The sequence below is a fragment of the Ammodytes marinus genome (assembly GCF_949987685.1).
Source record: "Ammodytes marinus genome assembly, chromosome: 8".
NCBI lineage: Eukaryota > Metazoa > Chordata > Actinopteri > Uranoscopiformes > Ammodytidae > Ammodytes > Ammodytes marinus.
The window spans coordinates 31,124,115-31,145,465 of record NC_137212.1 but is presented as its reverse complement, the minus strand read 5'-3'; the positions used below and the strand labels follow the sequence as shown (position 1 = coordinate 31,145,465).

Genomic DNA, 21,351 nt, shown 5'->3' with positions numbered 1-21,351 from the left:
TTTTATGACCTATAAACGTTGTTATGATGATTCATAGTCATGCTTAACCATACTAAATTATCAAATAATGACTTACATGCATTTCGACGTATTCCCTGCTGACCGTCTGGGGTGTCTGTGCAGAGCACTAAACACTATTCTAGCCAGTCGAGAAGTCACGTCTTCAAAGCGGTCTACCCTTTCATAATTGGTGACGTCGCATAAAAATTGGTGATGTGACCACGCGGATGTTTCCATGTATGGTAATGCTGTCACTTCCCTGTTCGCGTCTGCCTCGCGCCCTTATAGGTCCATGCTCGCGCTTCCCGCCACTGAAAGTGTTTCGGAAGGAAGGTAACCAATCACAACAGAGTGGGGTTTGCAGGAGGGGGGGGAGGGTAGCGGAGATGGCCGATGCACAGGCGGAGGGAGCGGAGATTGCCGAAGCACACACACTCAAGTGTTGACAGGATGTGCTGGATCGCCAAAATAAGAGAAAGAGCTTCCCGAAAATCTACATAGTTTTTTGTGATGTGATTCGTGTCAGGTTGCTCTATAGCAGTGTAAAACAAGAAATTAAGACCAGAAAAGTAGTATAATAGGTCCTCTTTAAGGAAGAGGCTCCACTCTGTAACTCTGCTGTACAACTGCCAGTGAACTACAGAAAATGTTTCTATAGTTTCTATATATAGTTAAGATCAATTTATCATTGTTTCCAGTTAGTTGTGCATACAGAGCTTTTTTTTATGTGGGTGTGTGAGAAGCTTTTCCCTTTTTATTTCCTTTTAGGATAGTAATCGTAATAACTGGTTTTCTCTTATGATACATTACAAAAAACATACAGTGCCCGGCCAAAAAAAGAGGGGGGGTTGTGTGGAGCATGGACCTATTAAGAAAGTGGAGTGACCATAGTGACTAACTATGATTGACGGATGTTAACTCCTATCATATGAGCTTTGACGGTCATTTGGCCAATCAGAAACAGTATTTGTCATTGAGGGGCGGTGACATCAGTCAGTCAGAGTGTCTGCAGGGAAGTTTAAATTTTTTTCTCTCCGAGTCATCGGAGCGTTCAAGTAGCCGCAGCCGCAGTACTAGTATTTTACCGTGTTAATGTGCCTAGGCCTACTCGGTTTATGTGAATCACTTTTTAAATACATTCACGGAGTTTGCCAACCGTTGTTTTACAGCCATTTGCATTGCTTTATGCGCGCGCTGATTAACGGCCGCGGTTGGCGGATTGTCACTGCAGATTAACGTGTCACCTCAAATTAATAATGTGCTTTTGTCTATTGCTGTTTTCTCGGTTTTTGAATGGTGCGTGGTGTTCTGGCCGACACACCTGAGGTGAATGTAGTGATTACAGCAGATCAGCGCTGAAATAACACACTCACCTGCTTCCTCCACTATTGTCCCATTTTGCACCATTCAGTTCCTGCGCACGACTGAGGTGTGAGTGCGTGAACACGAGATTAACTATGGTGACAGAGTGTATTCTTCTGTGTTTGATTGATGGTTGTGTAACAGAGATAAGGCAAATCCTGTTTGCCACAATATAAATAGTTAGTTTATTGTAAGGGAATTTGGTGTGATTGATTTGAGGCTACATGTTATTGTCTGTCTTATTTAAAGCTGGTTTTGCCAGCACTTTTAACCGTTTTTCTAAGTTGTTTTTAAAGTTTTTCTTGGTAAATAGGCTACCTACACACTTTGTATTGTAAAAGTCAAGAAGGTTGGCTGACTAACTTGTTTTGCTCATTTTACTATTCATCTGACAAAGTTTTCTTTGTCCTTAATTCTCTTCACCAGAATACACCAAATTGCTTCTCTTAAATGTTCAAATCACAAAAAAAATCTCCTGGGGGGGATGCCCCCAGACCCACCTACCAGGGTTTGTTTTCGGACTTCTCACCGTTTTCATGGTTTATGAGTTTGCATGCCTGCATGATTAAAACCAGTGAAAACAGTAGCTTCACAGTTTGATTTCTACAGGAATAACTTCCCACCCTTTGTGGTGTTAAAAACGAGGCATTATTAGACTGCAATGGGAAAGCTAAGTTAGTGTAATAGGACCAAACGTTGGGTGTTACATCTGAAGCTACATGTGCGCTAACGGCTAAAAATAACACTCAGACGATTTAAAACCAGTGAAAACAGCAGCTTCACAGTTTTATTTCTACAGGAATAACTTCCCATCCTTTGTGGTGTTAAAAACGAGGCATTATTAGACTGCAATGGGAAAGCTAAATTAGTGTAATAGGACCAAACGCTGGGTGCTACTCCCGAATCTACATGCTACACTAGGTAAATAACAGGCAAACAACCATTGAGGAGATTCCTATTAGTTTCACCGATGGAATAGCTTCCTAAGCTTTGTCTCGTTATAAACGCGGCATTATTAAGACGGCTGTGATTAAGATTAGTGGATTATGAGCAGAATGCTTCTGTGTTGGTTTATGCAACACTCTGCATGCTTTGCTGTACTATGGGCATCTTGTCGCTTAGCGGGGAAAACAACATGGCTGTCGATCAGAATATTTTCCAGAGGATTTCAGGGCCGTGGACCAATAAGAAATGGGGGGGGGGGGTGGAGTTATCATAGACTACTGCACGGTGGAAGTTTCTGGTTGCTAATGTGGGGGGGAAGCATGGACATATAAAGAAAATATGGGGAAGTGGCTGTGCCTACTGTGATGTTACAGTCGGCGAGAATACTGACTGGAGTATATTGGAGAGGTTTTCGGAAAGGGGGGAGGGTTTTTTGAAACTTTGGCAGTCCCTAGGCACACCGTGGACCCATAGTTATGTTCCAACACATTGAAAAAGTGTGTTTTGCATAATATGGGACCTTTAAACAACCATGTCAGAAGACATGTGCTGTGGTTTTGGAAAAGATGTAACTCTGTTTCAGAGGGGTGAAATTCTTGGCCTGCATCAAACAAAGAAAACTACTCAGGAGAAGATGAAACTACTAAAATCGTGTTAAGAACTGTCCAACGCATTATTAAAACCTGGATAGGTAGTGGTGAAGCGTCATCTCTGAGGAAGGAATGTGGTCGTAAAATAATCTTTAATGATCATGATGGGAGATCACTTAAAATAAATAAAACTATTTGGCAGAATCAAAATTTAAAATATCAACTGTAGAACTCACTATGTTAAATAGTGAATGTAAGAGCATTTCTACATGCACAATTCAAAGAGAACATAAGGGACATGGACTATGCAGATGTGTAGCCTTAAGAAAACCAATTATCAGTGGGGTTTAGCAGGGAGCCAGGGAGCATACAGATTGGGCTTTGGAATGATGAAAAAAGGTTGTGCGCTCTGATGAGACCAGATTGACCCTGTTCCAGAGTGATGGGTGCATCAGGGTAAGAAGAGAGGTGGATGAAGTGATGCTCCCATCATGCCTAGTGCCTACTGTACAAGCCTTTGTGGCAGTGTACAGTAGGATCTGGGGTTGCTTCAGTTGGTCAGGTCTAGTTTCTAAACAACCTTATGTGCCAAAAAAAGCTTATCAGAATGTGTTAGGGTGAATATGTGCTGTTTTCAAAGCCAAAGCTGGTCCAACAAGATATTTGAGTGTGTGATTTTTTAATTTATTTTTTGCCAGGCAGTGTATTGGATTATAGCAATAACAAAAGACCAAATTAAACTAGCCTGATGGGCATTAACAATAAGTCCTTATGGTTATGGTAAAATTTTATGTTTAGACTTTGAGAACACATACTGAGTAATTAAAATGGTTGGATAGTAACCTTGCTTGTCCCACCTTCATGTGTTCAGGCATTTCCACGCAGGAAAAGAGGAGTTTCGAACAGAGTTCAAAGTGCCTCCATTTCAGGACTGCACTCTCAGTTTTTTGGGTTTCTCTGATGAAGACAAGGCCAACATGGAGGAGAGGACTATCAAACACGGTCAGTGTCTCTGCAATGGCTGCTTTTTCTCTACTCATTCATTTGGTTGCAGTTCCATCCCTTTTTTCTTCTTTTTTTCAGAAAATTGCATAAATTATGAGATCCGCTTCCACACTCTTTGGATATTCAGTATTTTTTCTTAATAAAGTTCCATTGGGACATCATGTTGGAAAGTCCAACTTTTGACAGAACTGCTGTGCCTAGTTTGAGTTGCTACGCTATGATTGGACGATAGCTGTTTGGAAAATAGCTTTAGCTTATAGTCAGTTCTGACATTAGTAAAAACTATTTGTATAGACAGTATATACAGTTGTGGCCAACATGATTAGAACACTTTGAATTTAAGTTGTTTTTGTAAATACATATTTTTTTTTAAATACCCATAAAACTAATGAAATATCAACAAAGTCATCAGTATGCTCTATAAAACATAAAATAGAGCCATGCTAAAGAGATTTAGGTCATTTTCATTACAAAAAAAACGTAGGCCTATTACACACAAGCACTGTAAAGTACACTTTAGACCACCATGATGCCACCAATTCACACCAAATCCAAAAGGGAAAAGTAAAAAAAGAAACTTTCAGATGGACAAATGAAGCATCTCTAAATTCTCAGTAGGCTACCGAGGAAAGACCTCATGAGAACTGTGTGACGAGATCAACACCACAATGACTAATGGTGCAACTAGGGCTGTGTTCGGAATGCCATACTAACGTTCTACTCATACTCATTTTGACTTCAATTTGAGTATGTGACGGTTGGGTATGCGAGTTTGGGTATGTGAGAAATTCCCGGATGAGTACTAACTTCCGGGAAGATTTTGGGTATGAATCGATAGTATACTTTTCCTACTCAACCGCCCCACAATGCACTGGGTCAATTCTACCCGCCCAGGAAAATGAAATATTTTCGAGCAAGTTGCTAGGCAACAACATTGTTTGGGGTCCGCGATCTGACAACTGTACGTGCAGTCATTCATAAAACTCTCACAATAGATAAGAGATGAAGATAAATACCTAACAACATTAGAGTTACTAAGTGAAATCAGTGATGTGAGTCTGATAGTGGAGAGAGATCAGGACAGATCGCTATTCCACACACCGCGGCTCGTCCAGCTCAACTCACAGACAGCTGAGTGCTGATGAGCCGGACAGAGAGCGTCGGAGGGATCCTCCGCCTCAAAACATAATTATAAAACAAGAGGTCTGAAACACAGATGATGAACACAGGACTGTAAAAATCTAGTTCAATATCTAACCTGTAGAGGGCGGTTATACGCTAAACAGCATCTTGACCACCTGAATCTTATAAGAAGAAGAAGAAATTCTTCATTGCTTGAGTATACTTCAACTGAAAACGTTTTGGACGCAGCTCGCATACACAATCGATCTTTGAGTAGACAGTATGCAGTATATAGATGGTGAGTATGTAGGATGTAGGACGCTAGTATGGCTTTCCGAACATAGCCAGAGTCTTTAAGAACTGCGTCGGAAACTGTGAGAAAGACTTATTGGCAGAATAGCAACAAAGAAACCATTATTGAAAGAGTAAAATAGAGTGTAACGCCTGAAATTGGCAAAAGATCACAAGAAATGGACAAAGGAAGATTGGTTTAAAGTGTTGTAGACTGATGAGTCCAAGTTAGAACAGTTTGGCAACAGGTGAAGAGTGTATGTTTGACGGAGGGAGGGAAAGAGATATAAAAATTAAGGCAAAACAACGTCAATATTTTCCAATCTTTCAGGTGTATAATACTGGCCACAACTGTATATTCATATGTATATCATAATTTTCTCATCATGTCCTTGTTTTTCTGTGCTTAAGGTGGCAGTTATCGTGAGGTTGGAGACTTGAGGTGCACACACATGGTGGTGGAGGAGAACTCTGTAAAGGATCTGCCATTTCCTCCCTGCAAGAAACTCTTTGTGGTCAAACAGGAGGTAGGGCTTCAGTGTTTGTGGAAAGAATTGTTTCAGTGCTGCTTCCAAAGGCAAACACTTTGACATCTTCATGATGCTGGCCCAGTGCTACCTTGACATAACAAAACAATGGGTTTACTCTGAGGTTTTTCCAAAGGAAGACACAGACACAAGGCCAGAAAATAATGAATTCCCTCGTCCATTTTACCTAAACCCAATGCCAAATGACCAGTGATCAGGATTCCTGTAAGTCCATAGTCTCTGCTCTCTCCCTCTCTGTCTGTGTTGTCAGAGACAGGGATCAATATTAGATTCCCCCTGCAAGGGATGCTTAATGTGAACAAAGGTAGGGCAGATGTTTAGCTCTAGTTATAACCCCACAATCAAAATGGTCCTATTTTTTCCTACAATGCCAGTTTTATTGGGTTTCAATATGATTATTTTATCAAATCCCTTTTATTTTATTTGGCCTAACCCAGGGCTATAAAAACAACCTATTTTCTGTCTTGTGTTGTAGTGGTTCTGGGGAAGCATTCAGATGGACGCTCGGGCCGGAGAGTCCATGTACCTCTACGAGAAGGTGAGTGTATTATGGCTAGGGATGGGTATCGTTTGAGTTTTGACCAATTCCGGTTCCAATTCCGATTCTGACTATCGATTCCGGTTCTTAACGGTTCCCAATTCCGATTCCAATAAGATAAAGGAAAGGGGTCAAATGTTTATGTAAAAAACATTTATTTATCGTTTTTTCTCTCTCAATCTTGTTCTTATAAACAGGCTACATAAAATAAATGAAACCCACAATCACAACTCTTAGCTTTTGGAAACATAACCAATGGGAAATATTGTCTTTAATCAGGCTCTTTAATAAGTCATATTTTAGATAATCAGAAGGGGAATCTCTGATATATTCTACCTGAAATCAACATAGTGGCTTCTTTTCTTCTTTCTATTATCTATAGCTATTCACGTAGCCTGCTATATTTACAAACTGAGGCAGGTCACGAGGCAGTGATCACGGTGCGTTCTGTCTACAGCAGCAGGCTGGGGGCTGCTACTGGCCGTGTGAGAGTAGCCTACTCCCGACAGCACCAGCCGCGATACAGACGTTGCTTGTGCTTTATATACAGTCTATGGGCCGGTGTAGTAAGTCGCGTTGCTGTGCCGCTGTGCACTGCTTAGGTTATGAGCCCTACAGCCCGATTCTATCTCTAGTGTGAGGAGGAGGAGACGGCACGGCAGCGCTCGCCACTCGGCTCTCAGGCGCTCGGTTGTAATGCGACCGGATATGTGAGATGCTTTTGCGAAGCTTCTTAAAACAGTTATTCCTCAAATGACCAGTAAAAGTAGCAATATTTATCCCTGGTCGCCTGCTTTGACCATTTAATTCGCTCAGGTTACAGCAATCTTTCTGAATAGGTCCGTGACAGCAATGCTGTTGTATGCTAACCGTTAGCTCTAATCAAAACACAGACATGCCTGCGCGGTGACGTCGCATGACGAGGGCACGTCCTTTTGCGCATGCGCAGGAATCGATCAAAAGAATTGAAATTTTCATTCCTTAAAGGCCTACTTCACCGGTTTGAATATGAAGGTGTATTGAATTCTGAGATCCTATGTAGTATAAATGTGCAAAAAAAATTAAATCGGTTCATCCTAGCCTGAGAAAAGGCAGAAAGAGTGTTTTTTTAACCCTATATTTCTCTTTCTCGTGACATCACAGAAAGAGAAATATAGGGTTGAAAAAAAACTTACTTTGTAAATATTACTGTGATGTCACAGTAAAAGACATCACAGTAATATTTATAAAGTAAGTTTTTTTTAACCCTATTCCGTTGGAATTGAAAGTTTGGAACCGGTTCTAAATTTAGCACTGGTTCCGATGCCCATCCCTTATTATGGCTGATGTTAATGTAGGTGTATTAAAGGGAGAGTTCAGTATTTCTGAAGTGTGGTTGTATGAGATGCTTAGTAAGTGTGTTTCCTTAATTATGATGACGATAAGAGGTGTCATTTTAAGGATTTTGGGAGAGACGTCTTGGTAGCAGAAGGGGGACAGCAGAAAATCGCTTTTCTCCATATATATAAATGCTAACCTCAAAAAATAAATATCCGTTCAATTGTAAACTAAATGTAGGATACTCTGCCCTGCACTGGTGCAAGTTGGTGTAGTATTCCCTGGCCAAACTACGCTTGAAAAAAGTGCAAAAATAAATTGCTCCTGGCTGCAACAGTACAAGGTTGACTCCTGCTACTGAGGGCCTATGCACAATTGTTTCGTGCCATACGTCACCACGTTTATATAGGCTGTATCCATATATATATTATAATATTTTATATCCGTCCAGTTTTGCAGCAAACATTTCACTTCCACATCAGACCAACGGGAATCCTTCAGGAACCTTTTATGTCCATTGCACTTGACGTATTGGGCCAAAGGGAACAGTCTCATATAAATTGACGTCAGGACCGCCCTCTATGTGCGTGCTTGTGTTGGCTCCTTAGCATCTGTACCGTGCCCGAGCACACCTCTCCCAACTGTGCCGTAGCAGAGGAAGTGTACAGTACTGTTCCTGAGGACGGAACAGAGCACTCACTTTAGGGGACCTACAAACTAGACTTCAGGGGTCAAACGTACATGGGCACGGTACAGATGGCCTAGTGTGAGTGCGCCCTTACAGGAAACACATCACTGACCTAAGGCCTGAAACCCCAGTCCCCGTTGGAGAGCGTGTCTGCCCAGGATTTTCTCCAAAAATAAAAAAGGCAAAATAATAAATTTGTGCCTGAAGGAAAGAGTTTACACCTTTTGACAAAATTGGCTAATACCTAATCACTATCATCACTATCAATCACTACATGCCCGTTGTGTCTGCATGCTGAAGAAAAGTCAGGTAGTTACACACAGCAGCGGCTCCACTAACAGCCATCAAAAGAGCCTGGCTCAGAGCTAGCAGCTGGACATGTTTATACTAACCACGGCCAGAACCTCGCCGATTTATGTTTCGGTGAATGGCCCGGCCACTCGCTCTGAGCGTCAAATATTGCTGCGGTTAGAATAAACCTGAACAACCTTACCCCATTTTAAGTTGCTTCCTTTGGGGTTTGAGTGCTTTGCATTTGTTCCCCTCAGAGTTACTGTCTTCATGCCGGTCCCATCCTGCATGTGTCTCTCTCTCCCTCAGAACGACAGCCCAGTCATGAAGAAGGCTGTTTCCCAGCTGTCCCTCCTCACTCCCAACAGTAACCGGAAGCGCCGGCGCCTCAGGGACACACTGGCCCAGCTCACCAAGGAGTCAGACATCTCCCCTTTCCCCCCGCCACGCAAGAGGCCTTCAGCAGAGCACTCCATAGGCTCTCTGCTGGATATCTCCAACACACCTGACACAGGTAAGATCCTCATGGATCACACACTCAACCCACTTTCTCCTATATACTGATATTAGGATTTAGGCACGGGCCGATACTGCAGTTTGAAAAAGTCAAGGTATCAAAACCGCTGTTACTTTCTGTTTATACTGTTGTAAGTTATTAGCCCCCCCCAAAAAAAAAACACACACACACAGGATGTTATTATACAAGTGTATTCATCTTCAGAATATTCCTGCATCATAACTAGGTTGTGCACCGAAACCCGGTACCAGTATGATGTAAACGGTAGTAACCAGACCGAATAAGAATGAAAGTTTCGGTGCCTCATTTTGGTGCCTCCCCATGCTGTAGTCACATTTGTATTTTGACAGACTGATCGCTCTTTATGTCATGATCGATGAAGCGTGTCCGCTCGCGGATGCTGTTATGTGTACACCGAGAGGAGCATTTCTCACCGAGCTGTGAGTGACGAGAACGAGCCCAACCGTCTCGAGGAGCGCGCGCACTAGTGCTCAACACTCGCTCACGTTCGCAGTTTCACAGACTGATCGCTCTTTATGTCAGACTATTTTTGAACGGCAATGCAATGCATTTCTTTTTGCGAATGATACGCGATCTAGCAGTATTGTCACGGATGTATTAGGCACGTGTAGGCTGACGATGAGGCTGCGGCCGCCTGCACGCTTCCTCCCGTCAGCTGTTCTAGTGCTGCTTTTATGCACAGCGGTGGAGATGAACCCAAAAAAACACACAGCGGTACACGGCGGCCCGGTGATATGGAAACGTTTAACCAGAAACTTTATAAAGACACACTTAAAATAACGATCTCTGCCCTTACAAAAAGCTCTGACTTGGATAACTTTATGGAGCGATTGATGTATAAAACCATCCGGTAGGCTACATGTGTCTGATGACGGGCCGCTATATTAATAATAAACAGCGCGCTGCACATTAGAACAGCATGTAGGCTACATTAAAGATCTCGTATCCATCCTGAGAAGGCAAACATGACAATTTATGTTTTCAGTCTGTGGTTCTCATTGGGTGTACTTATTCCCTTACTGTAAGTCCAATACTGCTTTTAATTTCCTCGAGAGGACTCCTAAGTCACTAAGAGTAAATCACAGACAATCATTTCATGGTGTTTTGGAGAGATGTAATGATAGTGAGCTTTACCAAAGCAGTGTTTCCCCTACCATTATATAGCCCGGAGATTAGATTACCTGGTAGACTCCACATTAATCTCCATTATTATATTGTTTGAAACAGTATTGTTGTATTAAGGCGCTTTCCCACTGCATGGTATCAGCTCAACTCGACTCAACTCGCATTTTTGGCGTTTCCACCGCGAAAACATGGTATCTGGTACCTGCAGCGGCTGCTTTTTTTGGTATCGCCTCGCTCTAGGTTCCAAGCGAGCTGAGCCGATGCTAAAAGGTGACGTCGACAGACGGTAGTCTCTGGCCAATCAGTGGCCGGCCGTCTGCCAACGCTTCTGATTGGCCAGAGACTACCGGCTTAATTCTGATGTTTATTCTCCCCAACTCTCCGGGACTTTTGAGTGTATTTACGCCGCGTGCAGCCTTCTCTGGCTCTCTTTCATTTGATTTGCGTCACCAATTTTTTCCCCATATATTCGCTAAGCTCACCCAGTTGTGTTGGTTGTTGGGGAAGTTACTTTTAACATACGAGAGGAGACATGTAGGGCAGCTAGCAGCTAGGCTAAATAGCCTATAGTAGCTGGGACAGACATGATAGCGAGCGATTACATTACAAGCCTCGGACTGAACTGATTACCTCAATGAAATAATCAGGCTGAGACACGGCTTGCATTTGAAAACATGTATCCTGAAACAAGCGCTAAACAGTCAACTTTATCATGCCCGTGTTTACATGCATAGGGATGTACGTGACGCATCCCTACAGCTGACTGTGGCAGAGTCACACATCGGGACACCAACCCTCCCTTTTAATGGCCCGTCACAATATTATTCTACTTCTTTTAACAAGCAGATACAAGGGGGGTATTTCTTAAACATTTTTCATCCGTGTTTTTGGCGGTTGGTTCAGTTAATAGTGGAACAACTGCTCGTAATTTCTGCTTTGCTACTTTGCTCCGGAGTTGGCTTTCAGCCCCTTTCTATGACGACCCCGCCCACGTTCAGAAGGTACTATTTGCAGTGGAAAACGACCCGTGCTGCTACCAAACCAAGTTGAACTTCGAGTTCAGTCGAGTCGAGCTACATGTGCGGTGGAAAAGCGGCATTAGATAGTATGTCAATTGTGTGAATTTTATTTTATTTAAATTTTAAAATAGTATATTTGTAAGTTACTCGTAATTATATTGTTAAAGTTAATTGTGTTACATTTAGCACTGGATATAAAGGGGCATTATTTTTTTACAAAGTTTGTACAATTTAAGGCTTTAAAGTACCGTTTAAGCACCGGAACCGTTTCAAAAGTACCGAGTAGTAACCGGTATTGGAAAAACCCAACCGATACCCACCCAACCCTAAACATAACGTTGACTAAAAGACAAATGTGTAGAAAGTGAGAATGTCTCTTAAAAACCTTGGTGAGCTGCTCACCAAATTTAATTCAAAGCAGTCCTTTAAGTGACTTAAAGGACTGCTTGACATTTTAAAATAACACATTTGAGAGCTGTTGAGCGGGTGTTGGCTTAAGGTTTTCATACCGTCAGAAAATTATACCTGCCCATGTCTTATTAGGATATTCTATTGTGTGATTGTAGTTGATTGTCCCAGTAACCCCTCTTGATTCCAGCAGACAGAGTAGGGCAGGCTGCAGGGAGGACAGGAGATGTGTCCAGGAATAGGGTAAGGAGAAGAACCAGGGACAGGAGGACTAGGACAGATAGGGAAGAGAGGAGGAAACCATCCTACCCTTGTTCTAGTTCCCTTCAACAGCCAGGAACCTCTGCAGGTCAGCTTCAAGACTTTCCTGCTCATTGCTAGTAGATATTTTTTTTCTTATTCTATTATTAATCCCGGGGGAGAAATTCTTACACAACACCCAACGGTAAGATGTCAGAGTGGACAGCCAATCTCACAGAGACGGCGCACTGAGCAGTTTGGGGGCTCGGTGCCTTGCTCAAGACACATATCAAGCCAGTTGATATTAGATGTTGGTAGAGGCATGAATCTTCACTCAACCGTTCGATTTGATTAAGGTTTGATATAACTATTAGATTGCAAAACGATTCTCCATACATCTGCAATGTGTTGCATCCTTCAATTTCTATAGTACTGCACAGTGCACATTAATACTATTTCAGGGAAGACGTTTTAAGTATAAAAGGTAGTTTGATTTTTGTCAGTTTTTTTTGTGAAATCCATGGTGAAATGAGCATTTGTATTGTAATGTTCCTGACAGAAACCTGGCACAGAGCTACAGTTGTGTTTACAGCCTAGAGGCTACACCACCTCATTTTAATGGTTCCAGGGGTACAAAAAACTTGAACGTCGACAACAGAGATGCACCAGGAATAGTCAAAAGAAACTTTTGGCTTAAGTGACGTTGTGCCAAAAAATCTTACAAAACCCATAATGAATGTTTAACAATCAGCAGAACTGTCCTGTCCTGCAGCAGTTGGTTTGGTGAGGGTGCTGTTTTATCAGCCAGAGCTCAGACAGCGATAGGAGAAATGAACACTTTCAAAATACTTTTGCTGCTCGCTGCCACCCTCTGCCATTGCTTTGTGCTTTAATGCAGAATTTTCCATGTCTGCACCATGATGCATTTTATAATTGAGAAATGTCCACACCTCTATTTGTAGGAAGGATGACAGTTCCATTATGGCGCTTTTCCACTGCAAATGAAGCTCTACTGACTCAACTCTACTCAGCTCAACTCAATTTTGGTAGCAACACGGGTGGTTTTCCACTGCAAATAGTACCTCCTGAACGTGGGCGGGGTCATCATACAAAGGGGCAAAAAGCCGACTCCGGAGCCAAGTAGCAAAGCAGAAATTACGAGCAGTTCTTGTACTATTAACTGAACCAACCGCCAAAAATACGGATCGAATATGTTTAAGGAAAACCACCCTTGTATCTGTGCTAAAAGAAGTAAAAGAATATTGCTACGGGCCATAAAAGGGAGGATTGGTGTAGGCTACTGATGTGGGACTTGGCCACTCAGTCAGCTGTAAGGATGCGTCGCGTACATCCCTATGCACGTAAACACGGGCTGTTGACTAAAGTTGACTGTTTAGTGCTTGTTTCAGGATACGTGTTTTGAAATGCAAGCCGTGTCTCAGCATGAATATTTTATTGAGGTAATCAATGCAGTCCGAGGCTTGTAATGTAATCGCTCGCTATAATTTCTGTCCCAGCTGGCTAACTAGGATATATAGCTGCTAGCTGCCCTACATGTCTCCTCATGTCGTGTACAGTATGTTTTAAAGTAACATCCTCAACAACCAACACAACTGGGTGAGCTTAGCCAATATATGGACTTTTCATTATGTTTTTTCGGATCTGTGATTCAAATCAAATGAAGGAGAGCCAGAGAAGGCTGCACGCAGCGAGACAAAATATACTCAAAGTCCCGGACAGTTTAGGAGTATACAAGAGATTTTGCGGTGGAAACGCCAAAAATGCAAGTTGAGGCGAGTAGAGCTGATACCGTGCAGTGGAAAAGCGGCATAAATCAAACTGAAACATGATTGGATTACCATCTGCTGGGATGAAGCAAAATTAAAGACCTTCAAAACACATACACATATGATGGGTTTTGTCCAAATATATAGAATGCACCAGTAGTCTGCTCATTGGTTTTACCTAAACATTAAAGGTGCACTATGCGACTTTGGCTGTGTCTGAAAAGTGAACATTTTCTCAGTTATATTCTCATAACAAACTTTCCTCACAGGAAAGATTGATCCCTGGAACACTGTTTGAAGTTAGAAAGCTTCCTGAAATGTTACTGTTTCACTGTTGTTGTTTACAGCAGCAGGGCCCACAGTTTGGTTTACATGTAGAGAACTAACTCTAGGCCCTGCCAATCAACAAATCCCCTCCTCTGAAACAACATACTATAGTGCATGAAATTCAGTACAATTTTTCCTTATTTCATCTTTGCCAAAAACTATAAGATGAACCCCTGTCACTGTTTGAGTGCAGTATTAACAGCTGGCCTTCTTGTTCCTCCAGAGAGTTCCAAGCCTTCCAAGAGTTCCACTCCTTGTGTGTCCAAGCAGTCAGCCCGGTGGCAGGTCTCCAAGGAGCTCTACCAGACCGAGAGCAACTATGTGGACATTTTATCCACCATCCTCCAGGTAGCGGTGTGCTCAATGTGGACAATTTTAACACTCCCTCTCACAGGTCGGCCAGTCAGTTGCCCCTGACAACCGTTTCAGGCTAAGCTACACTCATTAAGTCTATGTGTGCATGTGCTCTCACTTGGCCTTTCTTATCTGTTGGTCCCAGCACACAGTCGGATAGCTGACCACTGAGGGAGAAAATGACCTTCCTGACATTTCTCTTCCCTTCAAAATCTGTTGTTCTCTGGTGCGGTTCGGTAACACTAGATCTGGCTTGCGTTTCCACCGCCGACACTACCCTATTGTTAGGGCTGGGGGTTTATGCCTGATGTCTATACCCGCTGCCAGAATATGGGTCATTGGCTGCGGCAGCTAGGTAACTATGGTGACATCATAGCAGTGGGACACAGTGTAGCCCACTTATTAACTCAATGAAGAAGAAAAACACCACACAATGAACAGAGAGCTAGAAGCGTGCCGAGCCGCACCGTACCGCTCAGTGGAAATTAAGCTTTAGGCTTCCTCAATGTTGATGCTGCTTCCTTCCCATCCACTCAGTCTCAGGCATCACTGCTCGTCACTATAATTACAATCATTTCACCCCTCTGAAACAGAGTTACATATTTTCCAAAACCACAGCATATGTCTACTGACAAGGTTGTTAAATAAATAAGAAGCTATTCACCGCATCATTTAGGGTTAAATCACTTGTTTCTAAGTACTAACCAATTGCACTTTGCCCCAGTGTATTCAAGTCATAAGCTTGATTCTTCAGTGTCCTTATTGGAAAAATGTATAACTGATGCCTAAGCATAACTGCTTATTGGTGTTTTGATTTTTGTTCAATTTTAGTGGAAAATGTTGTTGTGTGTTAATGCACTTCTTACACATCTTTTTTTTTCTCTCTCTTTTCTCTTTGAAGGTTTTCAAGCTTCCATTGGAAAAAGAAGAGCAGGTGGGCGGACCAATCTTGGCCCAGGAGGAAATGAAGACCATATTCGGCAGCATCCCAGACATCCACGAGGTTCACACCAGAATAAAGGTAGTGTGTCCTCACCTGGTTTTTTTTCAATTCAAAGTTTTACTGAAATGATTCTGATGATGTTATTGTTGTTGTATGTAATGATTGGTCCAACAGAATGACCTTGAGGAGCTCCTCTCAGACTGGTCAGACGACAAGAGTGTAGGAGACATCATTCTCAAATATGTGAGTACAGACTAGGGATGGGCATTTTAAGAAATTTAATTGATCGATTAATTGGGTAAATTAACGATCAATTATCGATTTAATCGTTATCTTTTTACATATTAAAAAATGCCAACAGAACATCCAAAATTCAGCGTTTTTACCATAGACTGTATACAAGAGGTGTTTACCCAATTGCATCTTTATTCCATGATCTTCTAGGCAAACAACAATCCATTAAGACAAGGCAACTTTTAAAATAAAATAATAATAAAATGCGGCGCTGGTTAAAGCCCGAGGCTATGCGCCAACAATGAGCCAATGCTACGATACCTTTAAACACATATGCGCCTCCTAAGATGCTGCCAAAGACTGTATAAGGGCACGGCACGTTTCTCTGAGTGGTAAAGGACCTAACGTTACTTCATCTAATGAACAAAATGTGCACATTAGTTCCCTGATGAAGGCGAAGGAGGAAAGCTGAGATGCTAAAGTTAGCCGCTAAAGTTAGCTGCTAATGCTAGCGGCGCTAACGCGACACGTTAAACAGGGTCCGATGTAGGCTTCAATGTACAGGTGGTACATAGTTCGGTTTGTTGAGGTTTTGCGCTTATACAAGGTTTCACAATGTTTAATGAACTTAGTTATTTTCGGTTCTAAAGCTGTCCGATGCCAAACTTCGCCTTGACTATTGCAGCTCGCAGGCTGCTGCCTGAGCCTGTTCTGTTGTGTCCTACTACTAGTTAAGTATCTCCCCCTGCTGGTAGGATGTATGATTGCTGCCCATACAGTCTTTGGTACTGCCACATAGTGAAATTCATTGCTGTGCTGCGGGACTCACACTGTGCAACACAACGGCTATATGATCGATAACAATTTCACATTTGTATATTATTTAGGGCTGTCAAGCGATTAAAAAAATTAATCTAATTAATTGCAGGCTCTGTGATTAATTAATCTAAATTAATCGCATACTTATATGACACTTTTATGCCTGTTTATAAACAACTGTAGGCTACTGTTCGTCTCTCTCTCTCCTCCTCTCAGCTAGGAACTACTAGCGCCGGAAAAAAAACACAAAAAAACAAGCAGGCTAAATAACGACTGTCTATCTCCTACAACAGACAGCGCTGCACTGCCACAGGTGCGGTGCGCATAGCCTATGCCGATTCATTCACCGTCCTACTCATAACCAAAAATATTGACACACACAGACACACACACACACACACAAAGGAGGAAAAAAACAGGCATATGCTAGGAAGAGTGAGAGTGTCGATCGCAGCTAGCAAACAAAAGTGAGACACGGAGGAAGATTGAGAGAGACTGTTTTGAACCTACATTGTTAATTAGGCACCCACTAAATCAATAATGCACAGACACTACGGAGAATAACATAAGACATATTCCTACCTTCATGCTTATGTGCCCGGAACTTCCCATAAAACATCCATAGAGCCCTCTCTATGCTTCTTTCTTTACTCTTTAATCCCGTGCGGGCCGTGTCAGCAAGCTACAGGTGCAGCTCCGCTATCGCCTCACCTCTTTTGCATCGGGTCAAAGGGCAATATAGAAGTGCGATTAATCTGCATTCATTTTTTTAATCGCGTTCATTTTTCTGTGATTAATTAATCGAAATTAACGCGTTAATTTGACAGCCCTAATATTATTCATACAAGAACGTCTAAACATGTGGTTATTAATGCTCTTGCTGTTACACACACATCTGTAGGAGGGATAGAAGTATGGTGCTTTGCCAGAGGATACTTTTGAAACGAGTTTGAAAACCACTTTAAACTGTTACGCGCTTCCACCTTTAGCTCTTCTCTCCGGGCACAGTTCCAGACCGTCGACGTGCAGCTCGTGCTTATTTTGTTTACGTTCTTAGTTTATCAAATGGGGGGGCTGTTAGTTAGGTTTTCTGTAGTTTGGTTATAGTTAGGGGGTTCGGGGCATAGGTTAGGAGGAGGAAGTCCATAAAAAAAACAATCTAATTGTGATTCAAAGTGTTTGTTCTCCTATATGTGAAACTTGATTGTTGAATGTGTGTGAATGTGTCTCTCTCCAGTCTAGAGAGCTGGTGAAGGCCTACCCGCCCTTTGTCAACTTCTTTGAAATGAGCAAGGAGACCATTGTTCGGTGTGAGAGACAAAAGCCACGCTTCCATGCTTTTCTCAAGGTATGAGCTCTTCATTTGTACTGTATGTATTTGTCTGCCTGATACACTGCAAACTATAAGCTTGTCAATTAGAGTATTTATAAATGTACTTAATCTCCATGACACAGTCTAACTAGTGTCACCTAATCTGTCTGTCTCTTCATCCTTACAGCAGGTTGACAGCTTTGGGTCTCATGCTTTCTGAACGTTCATCTATTAGCATCTTTACATTAATAACAGGCTATGTTGGTGACGCTCCGGTATAGGTGCTGCGCTAGCCCTTGTGGTTGTTGGCAGCTTTTTACCCCCCTTTGTTGGCTCAGTCGGTCTCTCCCTACCTGCACCTTCAGCTACATACAGTGGAGGAAACAAGTATTTGATCACTCACCGATTTTCTTACAAAGAAATGAGCGGTCTATAATTTTAAAGCTAGGTTTATTTTAACAGTGATAGACAGAATATCAAAAAGAAAATCCAGAAAATATCTGCGCTCACGAGGCCGATTAAAACAAATACACTTATATTATGTGAAGATACTGCGGGCATCCTTGTCAGTGTGGCTTCTGTGGAGCAATTTCTGCGTTTCTTTCTATTTATCTTGTATTCTATTATTCCCTTAGTCCATTATGGCAATATTTAATGGCAAACTTAGCAATTGTATTCTAGAACACTTTTTTCTGAAGCCATGTTTACACAGTAACAATTTCGACATAAACGCTAAAGTATTTTTTACGTTTGAACATGATGACAGAGTTTGCAGTTTGCAAATGTAAACTTTTGAAACCAGGTTCCAGAGTGGAATCTTTTCAAAGCGCAACTCCAGCGTCACCATGTGAATAGCAATGTCATTCCCTGTGATAACGATAACATCACGGCTCCAATCCACATATGCGTAGGCCTGTTACATTTGCTGTCAAAGTAGCCACACGCCAGTTAGAAGACAACATGCACGGTGTCTCCGCTGCACCGTCACTGTGATCAGCTGGGAGTCTCGTGCCGGCCTCAAATATATCACTCGACAAATGCGGTTACATTAGTCTAAGAGAGTAGTAAGGTACTGCTGACTCCAGTGAATCTTTGGATATAAAGTTTTTGACTGTGGGATGTTCGGTGTGAGAGTTATAGCCCCAAACAAGTTTTCCCTGGTATAGCGCCACCTAGTGGCCAGCATGTCTGAATTTTGTTGTATGCATACCAGGCACATACCTGGATCTAGTCACGCAAGTGGCATATCCACACCCTTTACAGTTTGGGCTGTGGACACACTTTTGGGGACCAAAAAGAATAATAATAATCCTTAGAAAAACAACAGGGTTCCCTGCCCAGCAGCTCCCTGCTCGGGCTTGGCCCCCTAATAACGTGGTATCAGCATTATATATTGGCTATCGGCCAACCTGTTCCCTTAATATTGGTATACTGTAAAAACCCATGTCGGTCAACCAATAGTTGGGGCACACACAATCTAGTTAGTATTTCAAAGATGAAGCAGTCTATAGCAGATTATTCGCTTTTTATTTCCAATTCACATTTTACACAAACTCACACTAAAGCTTTCACTGTGCAGATCAACCAGGCCAAGCCAGAGTGTGGTAGGCAGACACTGGCAGAGCTGCTCATCAGACCGGTACAGAGATTGCCTAGTGTGGCCCTTCTCCTTAACGGTAACACGCTTGCATACACACACTTTTGGTCAAACAAAAATCCTTTTTTGTCTGTTTGTCCTTCCTTTACTTCCTCCATTATCTGCTGTGACTACCTGTCTTTTAACGTACCATTTCTGTTTTCCTCTCCTTCCTCTACATGATTTCCATGTATTCATACTCTCTGCCTTGCACCATACAGACATAAAGAAGCATACGTCACAGGACAACCCTGACAAGATAACCCTGGAGGAAGCTATTGAGTCTCTGAAAGAAGTCATGACGTGAGTTACCATGACCTAACCCTTTCTAGTTTCATGATCACACAGCAATTGTTTGATCATTCCTAACACCTCGTGTTAACCATCTCTTATACTGTCTTGTCCATCATGTAGGTTCAACTTTTAATAATTTACTGTTGACCAAGATTCAACAGAAGATGTTTTGTTTGAACATCTTAAAAAGTAATAATACACTTTGTTTATATAGCACTTTTCAAAAGAAAGTTACAAAGTGCTTCACAAGATCATACAGTACAGTCAAATCTAGAATATATAGGGGAGAACAGGGGAATCTGAGGCATCGGGTAATGTGAGCCACCCCCTGTATCTAGGCAACAGAAAACATTTGTGGTCATGTGAGATATATGTTTTCAAGCCCCTCATTTCCCCATGGCCCTGAAAGAGAGGACCTCATGGTGCTGTGGTAAGCATGTTTTTTTTCACCAAAATAGGTATTTTGCATGTAAAAGTACATTTTCTTGCTGCCAACTTAATCAACTGTTGTGCCAAAGCAAATCTATTCACGTAGAAAAACTTCTATCATACGTGTTGATGAACTACCAACATATGAAACCATGTGATGCTGATAACTGAAGATTAGCCTGAAATGCTAAGAGAGGTAGTTTTTTCTCAAATTGTGGTGGTGGGGGAAAGTGAGCCAAATGCTGTGGGGGGAAAGTGAGCCACTGTCTCACTTTCCCCCACCATGAGGCACAAGTTAAGTTTAGTCTTAAACATATTTTAATGTAATATTACATGACATATGTTTTACTTTAATGTCATACACATTGTAGAAAAGCCATCATGCCAAGGAAATACACCTGGAAGACGACCTGGGGCAACCACACGGAAAGAGCACCTTCTCATCTTTCCCTGTAACCTTCAGGGCTGGAATGTAGAGTAGGCCTAGTTGTAGAGTATGACAGGCTGATGTTATAATCCAGTTGGGTCTTCTCCTGTGTTCTGAGTCCCAGGCTGTTCTCGCTGGTTCTGATTTTCCTATGCTTTGACCCCCAGACACTAGCTGGCTCTAAGGGTCCTGTGTTCTGACCCCCAGACTGTGTTCTAATCTAACTGGTTCTATCTTTAATTTGAATCTTATTAAAACCTTTTCAATTATAATATGTTGTATTTGATTTTGTTCAGTTACTTTCAAGTGTTTAGAAAATTTGCCTTGCTTAATTGACCAAACCCCATCATTCTTTTACTAGTCCGACATTAGTTCTGGAATGTGTGGCTAGCTTTCAGGATTCTTACTGTTACAATATGTGTTGTTATGGTAGTTTCAGAGAGGAAAAAGTAAGTGGATCAGTTTACCCCACAGCTGGGGTAAAGTGAGCCACATGACAACTTTTTTTAAAACAATCATATTTTCACTGCCCTTTGTCTTAAAGAAATTCTGCTAATGCCCATTTCTAGGAAACATCCTGAATTAATGGGAAATGTGTAAATTTGAGTGATAAATCATTTTAGCTCCCTTAGAGGGGAGCAAATTTAAAAAGTGGCTCAGATTACCCCGTTCTCCCCTACATATTAAAAAGAAAATCATTTAGTTGACCAGGTCAAGGAATTGATTGACGTTCTAACTGTTTGAGTAGCAGTGAGATGAAAA

General features: G+C 42.0%; 1 protein-coding gene across 1 annotated transcript in view; it reads left to right on the top strand.

The window, feature by feature from the left end:
• ect2 (epithelial cell transforming 2) overlaps nucleotides 1-21,351 on the top strand; it is a 106,395-nt gene that overhangs the window by 29,064 nt on the left and 55,980 nt on the right. The window contains exons 9-18 of the mRNA XM_080032528.1: nucleotides 3,769-3,899; nucleotides 5,727-5,842; nucleotides 6,339-6,401; nucleotides 9,007-9,211; nucleotides 14,365-14,489; nucleotides 15,397-15,516; nucleotides 15,613-15,681; nucleotides 17,729-17,839; nucleotides 19,383-19,479; nucleotides 19,661-19,742. Coding sequence (XP_079888654.1) covers nucleotides 3,769-3,899; nucleotides 5,727-5,842; nucleotides 6,339-6,401; nucleotides 9,007-9,211; nucleotides 14,365-14,489; nucleotides 15,397-15,516; nucleotides 15,613-15,681; nucleotides 17,729-17,839; nucleotides 19,383-19,479; nucleotides 19,661-19,742 — 1,119 coding nt within the window. The remainder of the gene's footprint in view (nucleotides 1-3,768; nucleotides 3,900-5,726; nucleotides 5,843-6,338; nucleotides 6,402-9,006; nucleotides 9,212-14,364; nucleotides 14,490-15,396; nucleotides 15,517-15,612; nucleotides 15,682-17,728; nucleotides 17,840-19,382; nucleotides 19,480-19,660; nucleotides 19,743-21,351) is intronic.